The sequence below is a fragment of the Leptidea sinapis genome, chromosome 28 (assembly GCF_905404315.1).
Source record: "Leptidea sinapis chromosome 28, ilLepSina1.1, whole genome shotgun sequence".
Lineage (NCBI taxonomy): Eukaryota > Metazoa > Arthropoda > Insecta > Lepidoptera > Pieridae > Leptidea > Leptidea sinapis.
In genome coordinates, this window is record NC_066292.1 from 10,319,692 (window position 1) to 10,338,765 (window position 19,074).

General features: G+C 36.5%; 1 protein-coding gene across 2 annotated transcripts in view; it reads right to left on the reverse strand.

The window, feature by feature from the left end:
- The window catches only part of LOC126973177 (RNA-binding protein 33-like), a 32,457-nt gene extending 13,836 nt beyond the window's left edge, over positions 1-18,621 (reverse strand). The window contains exons 1-11 of one of the 2 annotated variants that reach the window (XM_050820389.1): positions 18,361-18,621; positions 17,985-18,180; positions 16,986-17,129; positions 16,553-16,610; positions 15,652-15,741; positions 14,625-14,734; positions 12,089-12,617; positions 10,891-10,971; positions 8,150-8,252; positions 7,536-7,661; positions 4,945-5,071 (exon numbers count right to left, since the gene is read on the reverse strand). In XM_050820389.1, coding sequence (XP_050676346.1) covers positions 4,945-5,071; positions 7,536-7,661; positions 8,150-8,252; positions 10,891-10,971; positions 12,089-12,617; positions 14,625-14,734; positions 15,652-15,741; positions 16,553-16,610; positions 16,986-17,129; positions 17,985-18,180; positions 18,361-18,371 — 1,575 coding nt within the window. In that variant the 5' untranslated portion in view covers positions 18,372-18,621. The remainder of the gene's footprint in view (positions 1-4,944; positions 5,072-7,535; positions 7,662-8,149; positions 8,253-10,890; positions 10,972-12,088; positions 12,618-14,624; positions 14,735-15,651; positions 15,742-16,552; positions 16,611-16,985; positions 17,130-17,984; positions 18,181-18,360) is intronic. The other variant, XM_050820390.1, reaches the window with a different exon arrangement.
- Positions 18,622-19,074: the final 453 nt, after the last annotated feature.

Consider the following 19,074-nt stretch of genomic DNA (forward strand, 5'->3'; position numbering starts at 1 on the left):
TGGTAAAAGAAAAAACGTATACAAAATACTATCAATCATGTTGACTATGACAACTATAACTATAATTTCTTTACAAATAGGGGATTAACAAATATTAGGATCCTCCACTGATTAAGTGATCACCACCGCCCCCACTATGCTGCAACAAAAGAGCAATGACAGGAGTGTTTTCGGCCTTTTGAGTGACAGTATGTATTCAGGTAATGCCATGCAAAGATGTATGTAAGTCCCTTGAAAATAGCACTGATATTTTCTCTTGGGTGTCTAAGCAACGCCAAGTGATCGAGACATTCATAGTGTACTGAATTCGCGACAGGTCGATACTGAGGTGTACCGGTCCAGGGCGTTATTCCGAGAGCAAAGCAAAATTCAAGCTATAAAAGTTTTAAACATTCTTCACTAAAGTATTTCATATGCGTCGTTTTTTCACCTAAACGATTCTTAAGTTAGACTTTGGTAAAGTATTATACCGGTCTATTTCCATATTGAATTGCAATCCTAAATGGGTGATCCAAAATTAATATTTTCATCAACATCAATTTCCTGTTTTTGGAATTTCAATAATCGAGTCATGGTATGTTTTGGTGATCGGTGAAACGAAGCCAAGTTTTATATGACAAAGTAAACAATGCTCTATCTGACATCGTGTACTGGTTTAGCGTTAATAACCTATTGTTAAATAGTCATAAAACCAAATATATTAAATTCACCGCGCCAAATGTCAAAAATGTAGATGCGAATATTTTATTAAATGGAGAGGTGGTAAAACCAGTGGAATCTGCTGTATTTCTTGGCATTACTCTTGATTCCAAATTGCAGTGGGGCCCCCATATTGAAGGATTGGCGAATAGGCTTACTTCTGCAGCATATGCGGTTAAGAAAATTAGACGGTTAACTGACATAGATACGGCGAGATTAGTATACATTAGTTATTTTCATAGTATTATGTCTTATGGTAAATTGTTGTTATGGGGCAGTGCGGCCGATATTAATACCATCTTTGTGCCCATTCTTCTCAGGTCTGAGGCAGTCTCTTTTGAATGGGTGGTAGTTTTTGACGTTCAATATGTGATTTTAAATCCTATTTTGAATTTGAATTTGATCTTTTTTGTCAATCGAACCTTTTTTTAATAAGGGACGAGACGAGCATGACGTTCAGCTGATGGTAATTGAGACGCCCTGCCCATTACAACGCAGTGCCACTCAGGATTTCTAAAAAGCCCAAAAATTCTGAGCGGCACTACAATTGCGCTCGTCACCTTGAGATATAAGATGTTAAGTCTCGTTTGCCCAGTAATTTCACTAGCTATGGCACGCTTGAGACCGAAACTCACTAATGTTTACACAATACTGCTTCACGGCAGAAATAGGCGCCGTTGTGGTACGCATAATCTAGACGGCTACTGTGCAAAGGAGCCTCCCACTGATGATGGGATGACATTATCATTTTTGGTTATGTATTTGTATAAATGTGACAGGTGAGCTTTTTCTATATTAAATTTATGGATTTGGATATCGAGATTGACATATTATAAGGAAGGTATATTTTAAAGTTAGACAAATATTGTTTATTACATTCACTATTAACATTTAATTAAGTTACATAGCAGCCGGTAATCACTAGTTTTTTTTTTATGGAAAAGGAGGACAAACGAGCGTACGGGTCACCTGGTGTTAAGTGATCACCGCCGCCCACATTTTCTTGCAACACCAGAGGAATTACAGGAGCGTTGCCGGCCTTAAAGGAAGGTGTACGCGCTTTTTTGAAGGTACCAATATCGTATCGTCCCGAAAATACCGCAAAAGGAAGTTCATTCCACAGCTTTATAGTACGTGAAAGAAAGCTCCTTGAAAACCGCACTGTGGAGGACCGCCACACATCCAGATAAAGGCATAAAAAGGCATAAAAGGCATTTATTTTCTCAAAATTGATTCCTTTAGAATTCTTTTTGATGTCATTTCTTATACTACTAGATACTACTACCGCTTCGGAAACAAATGGCGCTCTGAGAGAGAAGAAGCGGCGCTAAGATGGTGGGGATGATATCCTAACTTGTGGCCTGTTCTGCGAAGGTGGAATTCGGCGGCAGGAATTGGGTGAAAATGCACTTCGAAACACTCCCCATGATAAATGCGGTAGAGGACACACAATGAAGCGATGTCTCCACGCAACGCCAAGTGATCCAGCCGTTCACAGAGCACTGGGTCCTCTACAATTCGAGCTGCTCTGCGTTGCACGCGGACAAATGGATCGAGCTGATACTGGGGTGCGCCAGACCAGAGATGACAGCAATACTCCATATGGAGCCGGACCTGCGCTTTGTACAGCGCTAGAGTGTCGGCCGGCTTGAAGTAAATCCGTGCTCTATTTATGACACCCAGTTTCTTCGAAGCAAATTTGGTTGTGCTCTTCAGATGGCCGCGGAATTGGCAATCGCTCGAGATATCGAGACCCAGAATTCCTATACTAAGCGAGGCTGTAAGGGAAGTGTTGTCGAAGAGCGGTGATACGACAAATGGGGTTTTTTAAGAGGTAAACGCACAAACTTGAGTCTTCTGGGGGTAAAATTGGACAAGGTTAAATTTTCCCCATTCCGCGACCTTCTCAAGAGAGGACTCGGTAGAAGACACATGTTTCTCCCGGCACTGGTCGACGATTTCTCTAGAGAGACCTGCATGGCCCGTGTATATGGCATCGCCCGTGCTGTCGTCTTCGCATTCAGCATTCACGAGCTTCGGGTTCGAGCAATAACCGTCAACAACGACCTGTATGCTGCGCCCAGTGAGGAAGCTGGAGGTCCACTTGCATAAGCTATCGGGAAGCTCAAACGATGGAAGTTTTGAGAGGATCGCCTTGTGCCATATACGATCAAAAGCCTTTGCTATATCAGGCTAACTACCAGGCCTTCCCCCTTGCTTTCAATAGCCGCCACCCATCTATGTGTGAGGTATACCAGAAGATCACCTTCCGACCGACCATGGCGAAAGCCATACTGTCGGTCGTTGATCAACTGGTGACCCTCTAGGTATTCCAAGAGCTGGCGGGTAATTATAGTCTCCATGATTTTGGAGAGCAGGGAGGTAATAGCTATAGGCATGTAGTTTGCCGGATCCGAACTCTCTCATTTTTTTTTGTATCGGATGGACAAGGGCTGGCCTCCGGTCGTCGACACTAACCTATGCGAAACGCAACACTAGGCCGCTACTCCACGCCGGTATTCTGTGCGAGTATCGTAATTAACCCGGACGAGTCTGGCCCGATTGTGCTGACGTCATAAGACCGCAGCGTGACTCTCCCACATCGAAAAAGCCCTTAGTCGCCTCTTACGACACCCTTGGGCCTGGGACTCCCCTATTCTTTTTACGCCACGGGGAAAGTACAGGGCTGGTTGGCTCGGCACAGGGTTTTCTAATGAGCTATCCAGGGGAATAAATACATTAAAAGTGCCTAATTGTTACTTATGACATATACGAGGGGCGGTCAAAAAGTTCGCGGAATGGCGGGGTTGGCGGGGGTGAGGTCGCTCCTCCAGGTAGCCGCTACTTGAGTAACTCATAATTACTATATATGCCAATTTCTAGCCTAATTGGGTCATTAGCTTTCGAGTTACAAACGAGTGAACAAGTAAATCGGGAACAAACTAGCCACTATGGAGAAAATTGAACATCGCGCCGTCGTAAAGTTCCTCACCAAACAAGGAAAAACGCCTCAAACTATTTTGCAAGAGATGTTAGCTGTTTACGGAGACTCTGCTCCTGGTAAAACCATGATTTACAAATGGCACGGCCTTTTCAAGCAAGGAAGGGAGTCAATTGAAGATGATCCTCGACCTGGACGGCCCATTGAGGCCACTACGCCGGAAATCATTGAAAAAGTTGAAAAACTTGTATTGGAAGACGGAAGGTTGAAGAAGAAACAACTTGCAGCATCAGTTGGAGTATCAGAAACCACAATTTTAAATATTCTTCATCAACATCTTGGCATGAGTAAAGTGTGTTCAAGGTGGGTCCCGAGAATGCTCACGCCGCTGCAAAAACGTGAGCGCGTCAACTGTTCCCGCGAGTATTTGGACCGCTGTGGAGAAGTTAGGGAAGAAATTATGGCCCGAATTGTAACCGGTGATGAAACTTGGGTTCACCACTATGAGCCTGAGTCAAAGCAGGAGTCGATGCAGTGGCACAAAAAAGGCACACCACCCCCAAAAAAATTTAAAGTGTCGCAATCGGCCGGAAAGATCATGGCGACTATTTTTTGGGATACTGAAGGTATTCTTTTGATCGATTATAAAGAACGTGGTGTTTCTATAACGGGAGAGTACTACGCTTCCCTATTGGACCGATTAAAAGAAGCTATTAAAGAAAAAAGAAGAGGAAAACTGACAAAAGGTGTACTCCTTTTGCACGACAACGCGCCCGTTCACACGAGTCATGTTGCGACGGCTGCCATTCATCGATGCGGTTTTGAACAACTACGCCATCCACCCTACAGTCCAGACCTGGCCCCTAGCGATTTTTATTTATTCCCAAAGATGAAGAAAGAGCTGCGTGGAAAAAAATTTAGAGACGATGATGAAGTCAAGTCGGCGATTTCGGCGTATTTTGACGCCCAAGACAAAACCTATTTTTTCGACGGTATTAATAAGTTATATGCCAGATCCCAAAAATGTATTCGTGTTAAGGGGGAATATATTGAAAAGGAAAAATAACATAATGTATCATTTCATCTTTTTTCCCAGTCATTCCGCGAACTTTTTGACCTCCCCTCGTACATTGTATATTACATACAAGAAGAAATGTTGTAATAATAATTAATAATGAAATATTGAAGTGCAGATTCAGATTAAACTGACATGTCATGAAATCTGGATTCTAAATAATCTTTAGCTAGGGATCGCATATAGTGTAAGCAGTCATAAACTAGTAGTAGAATACAGGTATAAATACCTCGTCGTCGAAGGCAGGTGGGCGTGGCCTGCGGTCGGGCGACCGTGACCGCGTGCGGGTGCGTCTCACTGGACGAACCGGAGACTGAGAACCGGACCGTCTTCGCTCCGGTGATGGCGACCGCATACTGAAAACATACATCCATACACATTTAATACAAGCCATTTGATTGCTCGTATGATAATAAAAGTACACACTTTATTATCCTAACAGGCCACTCAGAAAGTTTTGCGAAAAAGTCATTATTAATCATGGAAACCCTGGCTAATGGTATTTTTTTAATATGTGATTATTTACATAAATATAATACCATACAATATACACAATAGAATATATCGAATTTCAAATATCCCACCACAATTTCTGAGAGCTAAATTAAATTATCGTGTCTCATTGAAAAATGGATTTGCGAGATTGGATCGGGAAGGGTTTATAAGATTCTACACCAGCACCTTCGCGTGAGTAGGATAGTTTCGCGCTGGGGTGCCGCGACATGATCAATAAATTTGAAGCAGACTTGTCTAGGTGCGTTTACGACATTGTGACAGGTGACGAATCCTGGATTTATCGATACGATCCCCAAGTAAAGCGTCAGTCAATAGTTTGGCTGTTTCAAAACGCACCAACGCCAATCAAAGTGAAGCGATTGAGAATCGCAGGTATAATTTTTATTGACTGAAAAGATTTAATAAAATTATTTTATCCATATAAGTTGATTTTCTAGTTTCTCAAAACTTATGAGTGCCCCACGTACAAGTTTTGGCGACTTCGATACAAACTCAATGATCAGTACGCAAAATTCATGTATGCAGTATGTATTGCAATGACAGATTTAAAAACAGCATTGTAATATACACGCGAGTAATTTCCTATGGCTGCGTTCTGGCGTTGTACCTCCTGTTGATGAAGACAAAATTACTAATGTGCGCTTCGACCAGAGTCTAACATTTGACAGACTTAAAAAAATTGCGGGTGTTAGTTTTCTCCACGCTTTACTACAACCAAATAATCTTTTTTTTGTTACATAATCACACAATTTCGTAGTTTATGCTGAATGATAATAAGTATCTGCATATCAGTTAGGTTTTCTACAATAGCGTGTTTTTTACATTTTTAAGTATTATTTATATTTGCCTTTTTAGTCTTAAAACGATAGTAATGTCGTAATAACGAGTAATCGATGTGTTAGCACGCGCCATAGTTTTTGTCAAAAGATATTTCCGGGCATCGGACATAAAAAATATCTGGAGACCCTGGTAAGATAATGAAGCAGACTTAATAAGTTATCAAATTGACATCAGTCCTAACCTAGTGTGCAGTTTCAAATTAATTAAGGAATTTAGGTGGAAAGTGACGTTCAATGTTTCCGCTACATACAAACAAACAATCTTACATATCAAAGCTAATAAAAGTGGAACAAACTCTTTAAAAAATTGCATTATTTTTATGGAATAGGAGGACACCTGTTGTTAAGTGATCACCGCCGCCCACAATCTCTTGCAACACCAGAGGAATCACAGGAGCGTTTCCGGCCTTTCTTTTCACACTTATCATCGGTCCTTGATAAGTGTGCAGTTTCAATTCAATCCGAAATTTTAAAGTGGGTGAAATCGTGGCTAAAAGTTCTGTTACACATAACACAGATATAGATCTAGCTAATACAAAAAGTTTAAGTATATGAAGAAGTCTCGTAGAAAATCTCTATATAGTTCTGCGTTCCCAGTTTTTGCGTGCGGGCACACTCTAACTAGGAAGAAATTCCCGCTTAAAAATGTAATTACGTATGTAATAAAAGCCAAAAGTTCTCAAACAATAAATGAAGTGCCGCTTGTCCGCCAACGAAAGTCCACCTTACCAGGTATTTTTTAGTTAAAAACATCTCGATCGCCAGCTATTTAATGTATTGTGTGCTAACATTATAACATCATACTACACGGTATGCCGTTGCCATATGTCTGTCGCACTCTATGCAACTATAATAAACAACTAGCTGACCAGACAGACGTTGTTCTGTACATAATAAATAAAATACCGTTTTTGATGAATTTGTCAATAATTTTTCATTGTAACATAATAATATGCTCCTTGTTGTTATAATGAAATTGTTTCACAGCAGAACTGTCAAACCGCGCGTCAAAAATACTCTCACAGAAAATATGTCCAAACAAAACAAATATTGGAAATAAAAATAATTATGGGTCCCAAATCGAAATAAAAACTATCCTATCTCTTAAGTTGGACTAAACTGCACTCCATGAAGTAATCCCCATTGAAATCCGTTCATTAGTTTAGGAGTCCATTGAGGACAAACATTGTGACACAAGATTTATATATATTAAGATTGAACAGTTCTGAACTTTTTAATAACAGTAAAGACTGCTTTATAAGTAATGCTTATAAAATGTAAGGGAAGTTATAAATTAAAAGTAATTCACAAACACACATACAAACACACACACACGCATATATTTTGTAAATCCATTATAAGGAGTAGATAGTAGTAGTTCTAGAATAGTACCTATTATTATAGCCTAACTTAAGTTCTGTGGATTTTGTGAAGTATTAAATATATAATTATATATATCACTCACCGTCTCCTGAGTCCCTCGCGGTTAGCGTTGATGAACTCCTCCTGTTTTCGCAGAAGTTCGTCATCATCGCTTCTCTTGTTGCGCGCCAACTCATTCTCAATCTTTATCGTCGTGTTCTCTATATATCTGCAAAATTCCAAGTACATAAAATAGCGGAAATAGAATTGGATTCATGTCGAAAACTCGTGGACAGACGGGAGTTACCATAGACTATGAATATACTGCCTCTAGGAACTGACAATCCGATATTGCATGAAAAATTTTGATGTGATTCTTTAAATATTCAACATACGAAAGAGGTACTTCCTAGCGTTGCTGACAGTTTACGACTTGTCAATCAAAAACGGTTACAGCAATAATATATTCGTTCTTCTCGCATGCGACCAAATCTATTCTAGTAACAATAATATTACAATGTGCATTTTTTATATTATCCTATTGAAGACAAAAGTGTTCTACGGGATAGCCTTTATAAATAATTAATAAACAAAAAAACTAAAGTCTGCTTGTAAATTCTTCGGCAGCGTATGGCCGTTATAAATGTCTGTTTTAAAATTTTTATTCGACTTTTCATGAATTTTACAAATTTTTTAAACATGCGCACAACAAGTTACCTTTGCGGAGATCGTCGCGCGTTTCGTTGAGCGGCGCGAGCTAGCGCGTTTCTTTGTTCCGCTATAAACCTCTCAGCGGCCGAGTCTATGTCCTTTATAGGTCCTATAAATGATAGTACATATATATTATTAATATAAAATTATACAAATTAAATATAGAGACTGCTAACAATTAACGCAGATCGCCCATACTAATAATGAAATTGATTAAAAAAATATTTTTAAGTTTGATGATATATCATTACGAGGGCGTGTCAATAAGTCCATGACTTTATGAATTTCCCGTCTTTTAATTGAAATGGCAACATTGCCCCTGTCAACAGCCAACTGTCAGTTGACTCCTGTCAAAATTTAAACAAGCTGCGTCATTTAGTTTGTTTTTGGCAGCCGTTGATAGCAGACTACCGAGCGTTTTGATAAGAAAATGGATATAAGTGAATTTCGTGTGCTCATTAAACATTATTTTTTGCGGAAAAAAACTATCACTCAAAGCAAGGCTCAGCTTGATAAATAACATGGGGACTCTGCACCATCCCTTTCCATGGTAAAGAAATGGTTTACTAAATTTCGATGTGGCCGAACAAGCACGGAAGATGCCGAACGTTCTGAACGCCCAGTGGAGGTCTCTACATCCGAAACAATTGAAAAAAAATCACGATATGGTTTCAGCCGATCGGAGATTAAAAGTGAGAGAGATTGTGGAAGCCATAAGCATCTCACATGGCTCAGTGGTTTCAATTTTGAATGATCATTTGGGTATGAGAAAGCTTTCCGCAAGATGTTTGCCACGCTTGCTTACAAGCGACCACAAACGGTGTGACAATTTCGCAGGAATATTTGGCGTTGTTCAACCGCAATACGGACGAGTTTTTGCGCCGTTTCGTAACAGTGGACGACGCGTGGATCCACCACAACACACCTGAGGCAAAATAGCAGTCAAAACAGTGAGTTTCTCGAGGTGAATCGGTGGCAAAGAAGGCAAAGGTGGGTTTGTAGGCCAATAAAGTCATGGCGATCGTTTTTTGGGATGCACGCGGTATAATTCACATTGCCTACCTTCAAAAGGGGAAAACAATAAATGGCGAATATTATGCCAACTTATTGAGTCGATTCAATGATGAATTACAAATAAAAACGACCACATTTGGCCACCAGGACAATGAACACCCTACACATGTGCAGTTTCCATGGCTAAAATCCACGAATTGGGCTACGAATTGCTCCCTCATCGCCCTGTTCTCCAGATTAAGCCCCGAGTGACTATTTCTTGTTCCCAAACTTGAAGAAATGCCTCAGCGGAAAGAGATTTGACTCCAAAACGAAGAAATCATCTCACAAACATCTGACCTCGACAAATCATATTTTTCGGAAGGGATAAAAAAATTGGAGAAACGTTGGACTAAGTGTATAGAAATCAAAGGAGACTATGTTGAAAAATAAAATAACTTTTTATCTACAAACATGTGTTTCATTAAAAAAGTCACGGACTCATTGACCCGCCCTCGTAAGTTAGTTGAACAAATAAAAAAGTACTATATTTTACCACTACCAGTTTTTAAACTTGGATTTAAAGAAAAAGTAGGTTTACAAATTATTAACAGACTAACGTTGGGCGTTAACGTGGAAACGTTATTAACACTTGATATCAGGTGAACTCCCACCCCTAACATCGGTAAAAGCCTAATAAAAAAAAATGTACACAATTATGTGTCTGCGGAGGAGTCTATTTTATATTTGTTTACCTATATTAGTCAAAATATTGCAAGAGTCAATATACGATAAAAAATATCTCTTTTTGATAGAAATAAACAGTAAAATAGACGTTTGCGCAGACTTACATTCACAAGATATTTATACTATCACAATTTCAAACAAATATTAAGCAGCGTTTAAATAGGTTACTGTAGACACCCCTATACCACTTTAAATATATTTTGAATGTATATTGCATACCCTTAATAAATAAGCATGATGACAGTATTAAAGAATCAAAGAATAGTGAGAATAAATGTTTCAAGAAAACATACATAAAAAATTCTAAAAATGACCCAGTTTTAATATAAATATTATAAATAAAAAAATAAAATACGACAATCGGCCATGTTTACTGAAACACGGATGACGTCATAGCTCAATAATTATCACCGCTTGATATTTGGTTGATATATTACGCGCTATCATTGATTTCTTAGATGTGACGTCATAATCGGCCACCATGAGACGAGTGTTTTCACGCGTAATTCAAATAAAATTGACTAAATACAGTTATTTGTGTTACAGCTTATATTATTGCTGAAAAAAAAAATGCAATACTTAAAACCGTGTACACACACACATAATAGGAAAGGGATCCAAAATTTGTTATTAAGCCGATCGAGATTTAATTTTTAATTCGAGTACTAGGAAGAATCACAGATTTAACCCAATGCCTGCAATCCACATTTAACTAGGAAAATTGTTTTTATCTAATGTGAATAACAATTAATTCCTTAAGGAATAAAGTCTTTTTTAATTTAAACATAAATTGAATATCGATAATACTTGACAGCCCTATTTCGATAAGACTCCTAAGTATGAGCGAGTACGCAGCATACACAACACCGCTCTAAAACGTTTTCGAAGGGACGGGTTTTAGCGATAATATTAGCAATATTTAACACAAATAGCGTCAAACTAACAACACCAAGCAGAATAATATGTGAGTTAGCTAAATAGCGTGCATAATTTTAACTACGATTTACCAAATTTCATTTCCAGTGTAGGGCTCAGCGCGGGCGGCGGTGGCGACTTTTGTATTCGCGTTGGAATGTACGTGGGCAGTCCTGGTTAGTTTTTATTTTTACTTAAACATTCATAATTATATGAGGTTTCTATACTTAACGTTTACTTAGTTACTATAGAACTATAAATAATTCCAAATACGAATTCCAATATGACATGTCTTAGAACTCAAATTAATAAGTTCGTCATTGATTTCAGAAGAATTTTAAAATATATTTCACGAAAATAAATCACTATTTAAAAAAACTTATATATAACAAAATAACAGCTTTTTACTTAATTAACCTATTTTTTCGTTTGTAACAGATAATCTCCAAAACAGCCAGCTCGAGATTGACGGGACTTTCCACGGTTGAAAGCACATTCTATAAAAAGTACCTTAGAATTATTTTCTCTTAGAAAATGGTTTATGTTTCTATGCATAAAATAACCCATTAAAGACATATCTTATGGAAATAAAATTACGGTCGGATATATGGACACTAGCGAGTCAATATAATTTTATTAATAATATTAATTTATATTCAAGATTTTATTGAAAACTGTCATCTGCCATATAGGACTTCGTTTTTGGAATAGTCCGCTGAAGACTCATTAAGACTGTTATTACTAACTTTTTTCACAATCCCATCATAAAAGTATGGTTCCTATTTTCAATAAAATTATACAGAATATAAGGTAGTCTTAAAATGAAGTAAAAATTTGAACCGATCTGGAAAATCACGTCAATTATGTGTATTTTTTATTTAATTACTTTAAGTTGCCTCCAAATTTTAAAGTTCAATTACTTTTAGCTTTAATAATAAGGCCACTCACCATAGAGTATAAACTAAGGAATATGTGTTAAGAAAAACAAATTATATATTTACGGCTGATCACGTGAGCCGCTCCAAATATAGTGACTAGCTATTGCAACATACAGATACTCTACTAGTTATATGTACGTTAGTGCACCTGCCACTTTGTGGTAGGTGATCACTTACGCCAATTCTCACGTCAATAATGCACCGACTTTTCGTCACTAGCGGCTATACATTCGCATTTGAAAATACTAAAACGTTATAAACATCACAGACAATCAAACCCGACCCAGTTCGTACGGCAACTTACTTAAAAAAAAATGCTACTTTATTCACAATTAATAAAAACATATCTTACCTTCAACGGGAGGCTGAAAATTCCCCTTGAAATGTGGATTTATCAAGACTTTCTTGCCTGTTATACCTCCGGGTAATGCCGGGGGCAACTGAAGTGGTAGCATTCTAACATCAGGTTCAATCACTTTCCCGGGCATATGAGGCAACATTGGCTGACGAATAATTACTTGGGGAATATTATTATTGGGAACTATCTCCCTCGTAGGGCCAAATGGTCTGTTATTATACGGACGGAAATTAGGTCTTTCGAAATTTTGATTGAAATTCGGTCTAACGTCCATGTTGGGCCGGAAGTTTTGCCTTTCGTCCATATTTGGTCGGAAGTTAGGTCTTTCGTCTACATTTGGTCGAAAAGGTGGTCTGTAGTTTTGGAAGTCTGGTCTGATTTCAGATAAGGGCCGGCCCTGCGATTGAGGAGGCATTTGTTGGGGTATTTCTGGTTGCAACTCTGGGATGTCAGGTCTCATTGGGGGTAAGTTGGGGCGCACTATATGCGGGGTAGGGAATGACTGACGCGGCGCAAAATTGCCCTGAAAATTACAAACATATTAAAAATATTGCAGATACTCTACAGTAAATGCTATAAATTAACATACATATTATATACCGTCTGTTCCTAAGAAGAGTACTTTCCTGAATTGTTCACAATACAATACATACAATCAGTAATCCCCACCTGTGTAAGTTCATAACTAGTAATTTACACAAATTAAATTTGAAAACAAACTTTATGAACGATGCGGGACTCGAACCCGCGATCTTGCGTTTCGTGCAAGCGCTCTTTCCACTGAGCCAACCGTTCGAGTGACGTATCGTTGATAAAACTTGTAGGTCTTGTTCAACTCTCAGGTTGTGGCTTCAATTTTAATTTAATTTGTGTAAATAATCCAGAAGTGAGGGTTATCACTTTAAAAAATAACAAATTGAACTAGTTATTTGTTAAAATACTTGCACTGCCACAAAATGCTTGAAGAAATACCATAACATAGAAGTAACACTATATGAGAAGCTTTTTTCCGGAACAAAATATTTGATACCAATGGTCCTTTTTCAATTAGCAGTCTTTTTCAGTCGGGGTAAATAGATAAATAATGTTCTTTTGTACCAAAATTGATATAGAATCTAGTTATCCACACGGATTAAAAACTACTTTAATCCAAATTTTATATATAACGGAGTCCATCTGCCAAGATCCGAATACATTGTTTTAGGTGTCAAGTTTATTAGAGTGTGTGTACCTTCGCGAGTGCGACGACGATCATCTCTACATCATAATAAGAGACATTGTAGAAACTTTATTATATGAATCAGTTAGTAAGGTCGTTGAATGTTTTAATGGGATAATCTGGGTTTAAGAAAGAGCACACGAAACAACCCCAAAAGCTTGTATTTTGCTATATATATACGTTTTGGCAAAAATGAACTCAATTCCCAAAAAAAGGGCACCAAACTCTTCTACTTTGCAAAACTTAAACAAAAGAGGTTTCATGTGCATTCAATTAATTAGAAACAATTGTCTACGTATTAAAAAGTACTGGAAAGTAAAATAAAATTTTAATGATTTGATGCTGATGTAAAATTGTTTGAATTGGTTTTTCGTGATAAATTTTAAACCGTTATAGGGCAGACAAGATAATTATCGCTGGTAATATAGTGACTCTTCTTTAAGAAGGCTGTACTCAATGTTATGTGTCGGAACGGTTAGGTGCTAGTTATTGCACTGTTTAGATGAGATAGACTAAGCTATAAGAAACCGGTTCTTTGAAAATAAGACCGGGATCAGGAAGCAATCGATGCAATGAGCCCCAGTTATCGATGGTCCCAACACAATCTTGAAGATATTAGAAATGAGTTCGTTAGCTTATAGACTGTCATGAACAGTTTTCTAGAATTCAAATGTTTTGAGTTTTCTTTAGTGTTAATTCCGAATTCGCCAAACTCTGGCACGAGTCTCCTGAGGATGCCTCGTGTAGAGGCGAAACACGTGTCGGAATTGTTTAAAGACAAAATATATTGGCGGAATTAACACTAAAGAAAACTCAAAACATTTGAATAATAATTATGGATTTCCGCAAAGTAACGCGCCTACTTCAATAAATTTTCAGTTTTCTAGAAGTTGATATACACAAACGAAGACCAGCTAGGGGTCCTAAAGAACTCCGTGGGCACCGTAATGCAAGGATAAGATTTTTGTGTGATGTGGACAGAATGGAGTAAGGCTTCATTTTATGATGAAGCATATCACAAAGAATTGCAGCAGTTATTAAAGCCAATGGAGGCTACACTCGTTAATAGTTCTTTTTATTGTTTGTATCTTTGAAGTTAAGAAGGTACCTTATTTTTTTGTCAAAATGAGTAATTTCCTAAAAATCAAAATAAAAGTGTTTTTACATCATAAATAATATTTAATTTATTTTAAATAAAATTTCACAGCGCGAGTCATTGGCATTTTTCCGATTTTTATAATGTCTAAATAAAATGTACTTATAAATAGGTAAGTTAGGACAAATATAATATATCTCTCAAAAATTACTTACTCTGAAAGGAACATTATTCCTTTTGTACGGATGGTTTTGTCTAAAGTGTGGGTTGCGCCATGAGTTTCTCCCACGCAGTGCGAAATTACCGCGAGGTACGTACACTTTGTCTAAAACAAAAAGGCTTACTTAGTAGTGCTTTATATTTTTTTTAATGAAAATAAGGGACGAGACGAACAGGACGTTCAGCTGATGGTAATTGATACGCCCTGCTCATTACAATGCAGTGCCGCTCAGGATTCTTGAAAAACCCAAAAATTCTGAGCGGCTCTACAATTATTGCACTCGACACCTTGAGACATAACATGTTTAGTCTCGTTGTCGCTGACGTTGAGGATGTTGTTCTTAGGTCTGAGGCATATCAAATAAAAAAAAAAGGATTATGTGGTTTTATGAAACCACGGTAAAAGTGAAACTTTTTTTCACATTATAGACATTTAACTAAACATTTTTGAAATAATATTCCATTAAGGGTATAAAAATTGCTTTATCAATCTTAATTTTATACTTGGAAAATTGGAATGATAATGGGATATAATAAAAGTAGACTAAGTCTCCAACTAATATTTTACTGAACTCTGTGTCTTGTATTGACTATAAGTAACCTAGGAGATGGCATGTTTAATATGGCCATGTCACTTCTAATAACTTTTTATTTAGATTTCTATGGTAGTAAATGGGATAACAAAAACTGTCTCGACCTAAAAATCCGGGACGAAGTATTGTAAAGAAATACATAATCATTACAATGCAGTGCCAATTAGAATTCTTGAAAAACCCAAAAATTTTGAGTGGCACTACACTGCACTTGTCACCTTGAGACATAAGATGTTCAATCTCATTTGCCCAGTAATTTCACTAGCTACAGCGCCCTTCAGACAGAAACAGCTTCACGGCAGGAATAGGCTCCATTGTAGTACCCATAATCTACCACTGGTATTAACATGAGTTTAAATTAAAAGGTACTTTATTTAATTTAATCGTTAATAAAGAACTATGCCTATTAATAAAAACTGATGAATCTCACCAAGTGAATCTGGTATGTTCCTGACTTGAGGTGTTCGCTGGGCACCCACTGGTCTCTCCGAAATAAACCTCTCCCTGCCACACTCTGCATCTGAAATCAATCCACACATTATTCAGTAGCAGTTTATCTTTTTTGACACTACACAGAGAGGCAGTATGTACCTCGTGTCGTCATAATTTATGCGAAAATTGTAAAATGGGGATATAAGTAGATGTATGTAGAAACCCTGTAAATGATTTTTCAAACTGTGATGTAATTGGTTTAAAGGGGCAACTGACATCCTAAAGTATGTGAAAAACCTTCATGACTTAGTAGGTCTGGAAAAAAGTGTAGAATGCTCCAGTGTTCTCTTTTCATATTGATCGAATGAAGTATGAAACCAATAATTTCTTAACTTCCTTTTCCGGCGATAGTATCTATATAGGCTTAAGACACTAACTTTAAACTCATTTTCATTGCATAATACCGTACCTATACCACAAATTATATAGTTATAGTGCAAGAAATAATTAGTAGTTTTGAAGTGACTCCAAATAACAGTATATCCAAATTTAAAAAGGATGCACTGTCATATTTCAGGTAACTAACCCTTTAAATTAACACAATTGTGCAACTAATAAATTTTAATCATTTTGCTAAATAATTAAAATTCAATTCTAAAACAAAATACATTTTGAACATTACTGTGCAAAATAAGGTGTTAATTTGAATGAATGTGTAAATTTTTCACTCAAGACATTTTTGACGATCCTTTTAATAGGAGATTGGGGTCTAGTTTACATCCATGTGTCTTATGTACTACTTGACTGCTTACAAAACTCGAATTAAAATTATTTACGGACAAGTGCTTCTGTAACTTATGTAAGTTACATAATTGTAATATTTAATAAAAATTACTCACTTGATGCTGGGGCTATCTCTGATGGCACAATTTGTGGAGAGTCTATTGGGGTCAGCGGCTGAAATGGAATAGATTATAACTTTACAAGCTATAGATCACTAGGCGGACAAAGCTCATGAAAATTAGGAAAGTCTTTTACTGATGAATATTATTCCCAAAATAAATATTATACACTCTATCTATATAATTCTAACTATATCATACTGCATAGAAAGAATAATTTGTGGATGTGCACTTAAGCAGCATAGTCTACTGTTCCCATCGCCAGCAGTCAAAGTGTCAATCAATCTTGATTTTTGTAGTCTAAGCCATATAAAAAATTTAATTTGTGTTAGTTTATTAATTACTGTTTCTAGCATTGGATAGGCAGAAATCTTTATCAATCTGAGCAAATGTGGCCTGCAAATCCAGTTGCTTAAATCTATAAACTCACTATTGGTGGTGGTACTGCATGTTCTTGGTCATACACAGGCTCAGGATATGGTGCATAGGTTGGAATTTGAGTTATTGTATTTGGCACTTCCACTGTTATGTTGGGAACCACACATTCCGCTTCTGGCATGGTGTAATGCACTGGCTGGAAATGTTAAGAATATTAATCTATCTATATAGTATATATAAAAGAGAATGTATGTTTTGTATGTTCCCTAATAACTCCTTTACTATTTGACCGATCTCAATGAAATCTTTTGTAATAGATTTGTTGAAGCTCAAGGAAGGTATACATATATTATGGCAAAACTATGTTTTCCAGGTCAGCTAGTTATAATAATAAAGGACTAATGACTAAAATTTTGAGTGTGTCATTGTATATTGTATTTCACAATTTAATATAATTTGAATTTTTTTTTTTCAAAAATCTTAAGTTATTTTAAGGTGAAAACATCTTAAGTTGTGTTAAGCAATTTTATGTAGAATTAACTTGTGAGTCCACTTCACCAAACCAGCTGTGTCATGGACAACAGGTTATTTATAATTTATTTACCGCAATTAATTTACAAACTATGAAATTCTAACTGTGGAAATAAAACTGTGATAATTCCATTACAATTTACTGTTTTCACTATTGCTAGCAATCCATATGACTCCATTTTTTGATAATGAAGCAAATGATAGTGACAATATTATCTAACATACAAATCCTCACAAAATGAAGTTGTATACAACCTAAAGCCACGCCATCACACTGCCTGTCTACCTGAGACTTAATATGCAATGTCTCATGTGTGGTGCGACTATCAATACAACAGCACAAACATACATTAAACAGGGTTTAAATAGGATTCACATGTGTGGATACAGATAAAATCAGACCGAAACACAATAATGTTCACACATTACTGCTTATAGCAGACTGCTTATTGTGGTACCCATAATCTGGCCGGCATCCTGTGCAACGGAGCCTCCCACTGGTAGTAATATGAAATTATACCTGATATTCATTAACATTTTGTTCAGTAAAATTTGCTGGAACAACATTAGCAGAATCTATATATGCGCCTCCAGATGGTACACTGTGTGTAGTACCACCGTCAAAATCATCGGCTAGTAGCTGCTCTTCTTCTTCATTTCCTAAGTTATAATCGGCTAGGCTATGGTCGCCTAAATCATCTCCCAGTAAATCTTCGCTGTAGGTAAAGAATTGGGTATATCAAAAAAAATATTTCACATGAAATTAATTTATTACAAACATTTTAGTAGATTAATAGTTAATAAACAAAATATAATTTTGTTTACTGACTATTATTTGCATGTATACATAATAAAGCTGTTATATCAAAATAAATATAGGAAACCAAAACACTAACTTGTCCGACATGTTTTTTGACAATAATTGTGTTCAGTGTTGGATGATTTGGTTCACTTGGACGCAAACGTTGGTTGGTGTTCTGTTCTCAGTATTTCTTTCACTTTTGTAATTTATTTTATTCTTCTCACAGTTCCAACTACAGAATTACCGAATATACCTCTTTTCTTTTCACAATTCACATTTCCCAATCACAATTTTATTCTGAATTCTGTGTGACTGTGTATTCAGTATTGTATTGACATTTTCACTTTTGTAATTTTTTTTTTTATTTTATTGTCAGTTTTAGTTTTTTGTTGTTTTATTTATTTAGAGCATTGGTAACATGACTATCAGCTCAAATTAAAATACAGTAAAAGAAGAATAATTAAATCATTTTTCATTAAACTTGATGACAAGAAGAAAAAAGCGACAATTTTAGTTGTAAGACCAAAGAATATTAGTATTTAGTACAAAAAGCTAAAACAAAAAGACTGTAATTCTGTGTTGTGCTTTAATTATTGTAAATACCTAATAATTAATTTGTATTTGGCAGCATGACTCTGTCTTTCCCATTAACGGGAATAAGAAAAAAATTGTACTTTTAATAAAAGAGAATTAAAAAAAAAGTTGAGAGGTGTCAAGGGACACCCGGATGGAACGAAGTTCCTTTCGATTAATTAGTGAAGAAATTGTAATAAAATTTTATATATATTAATTTGAAATTTTATTTTTT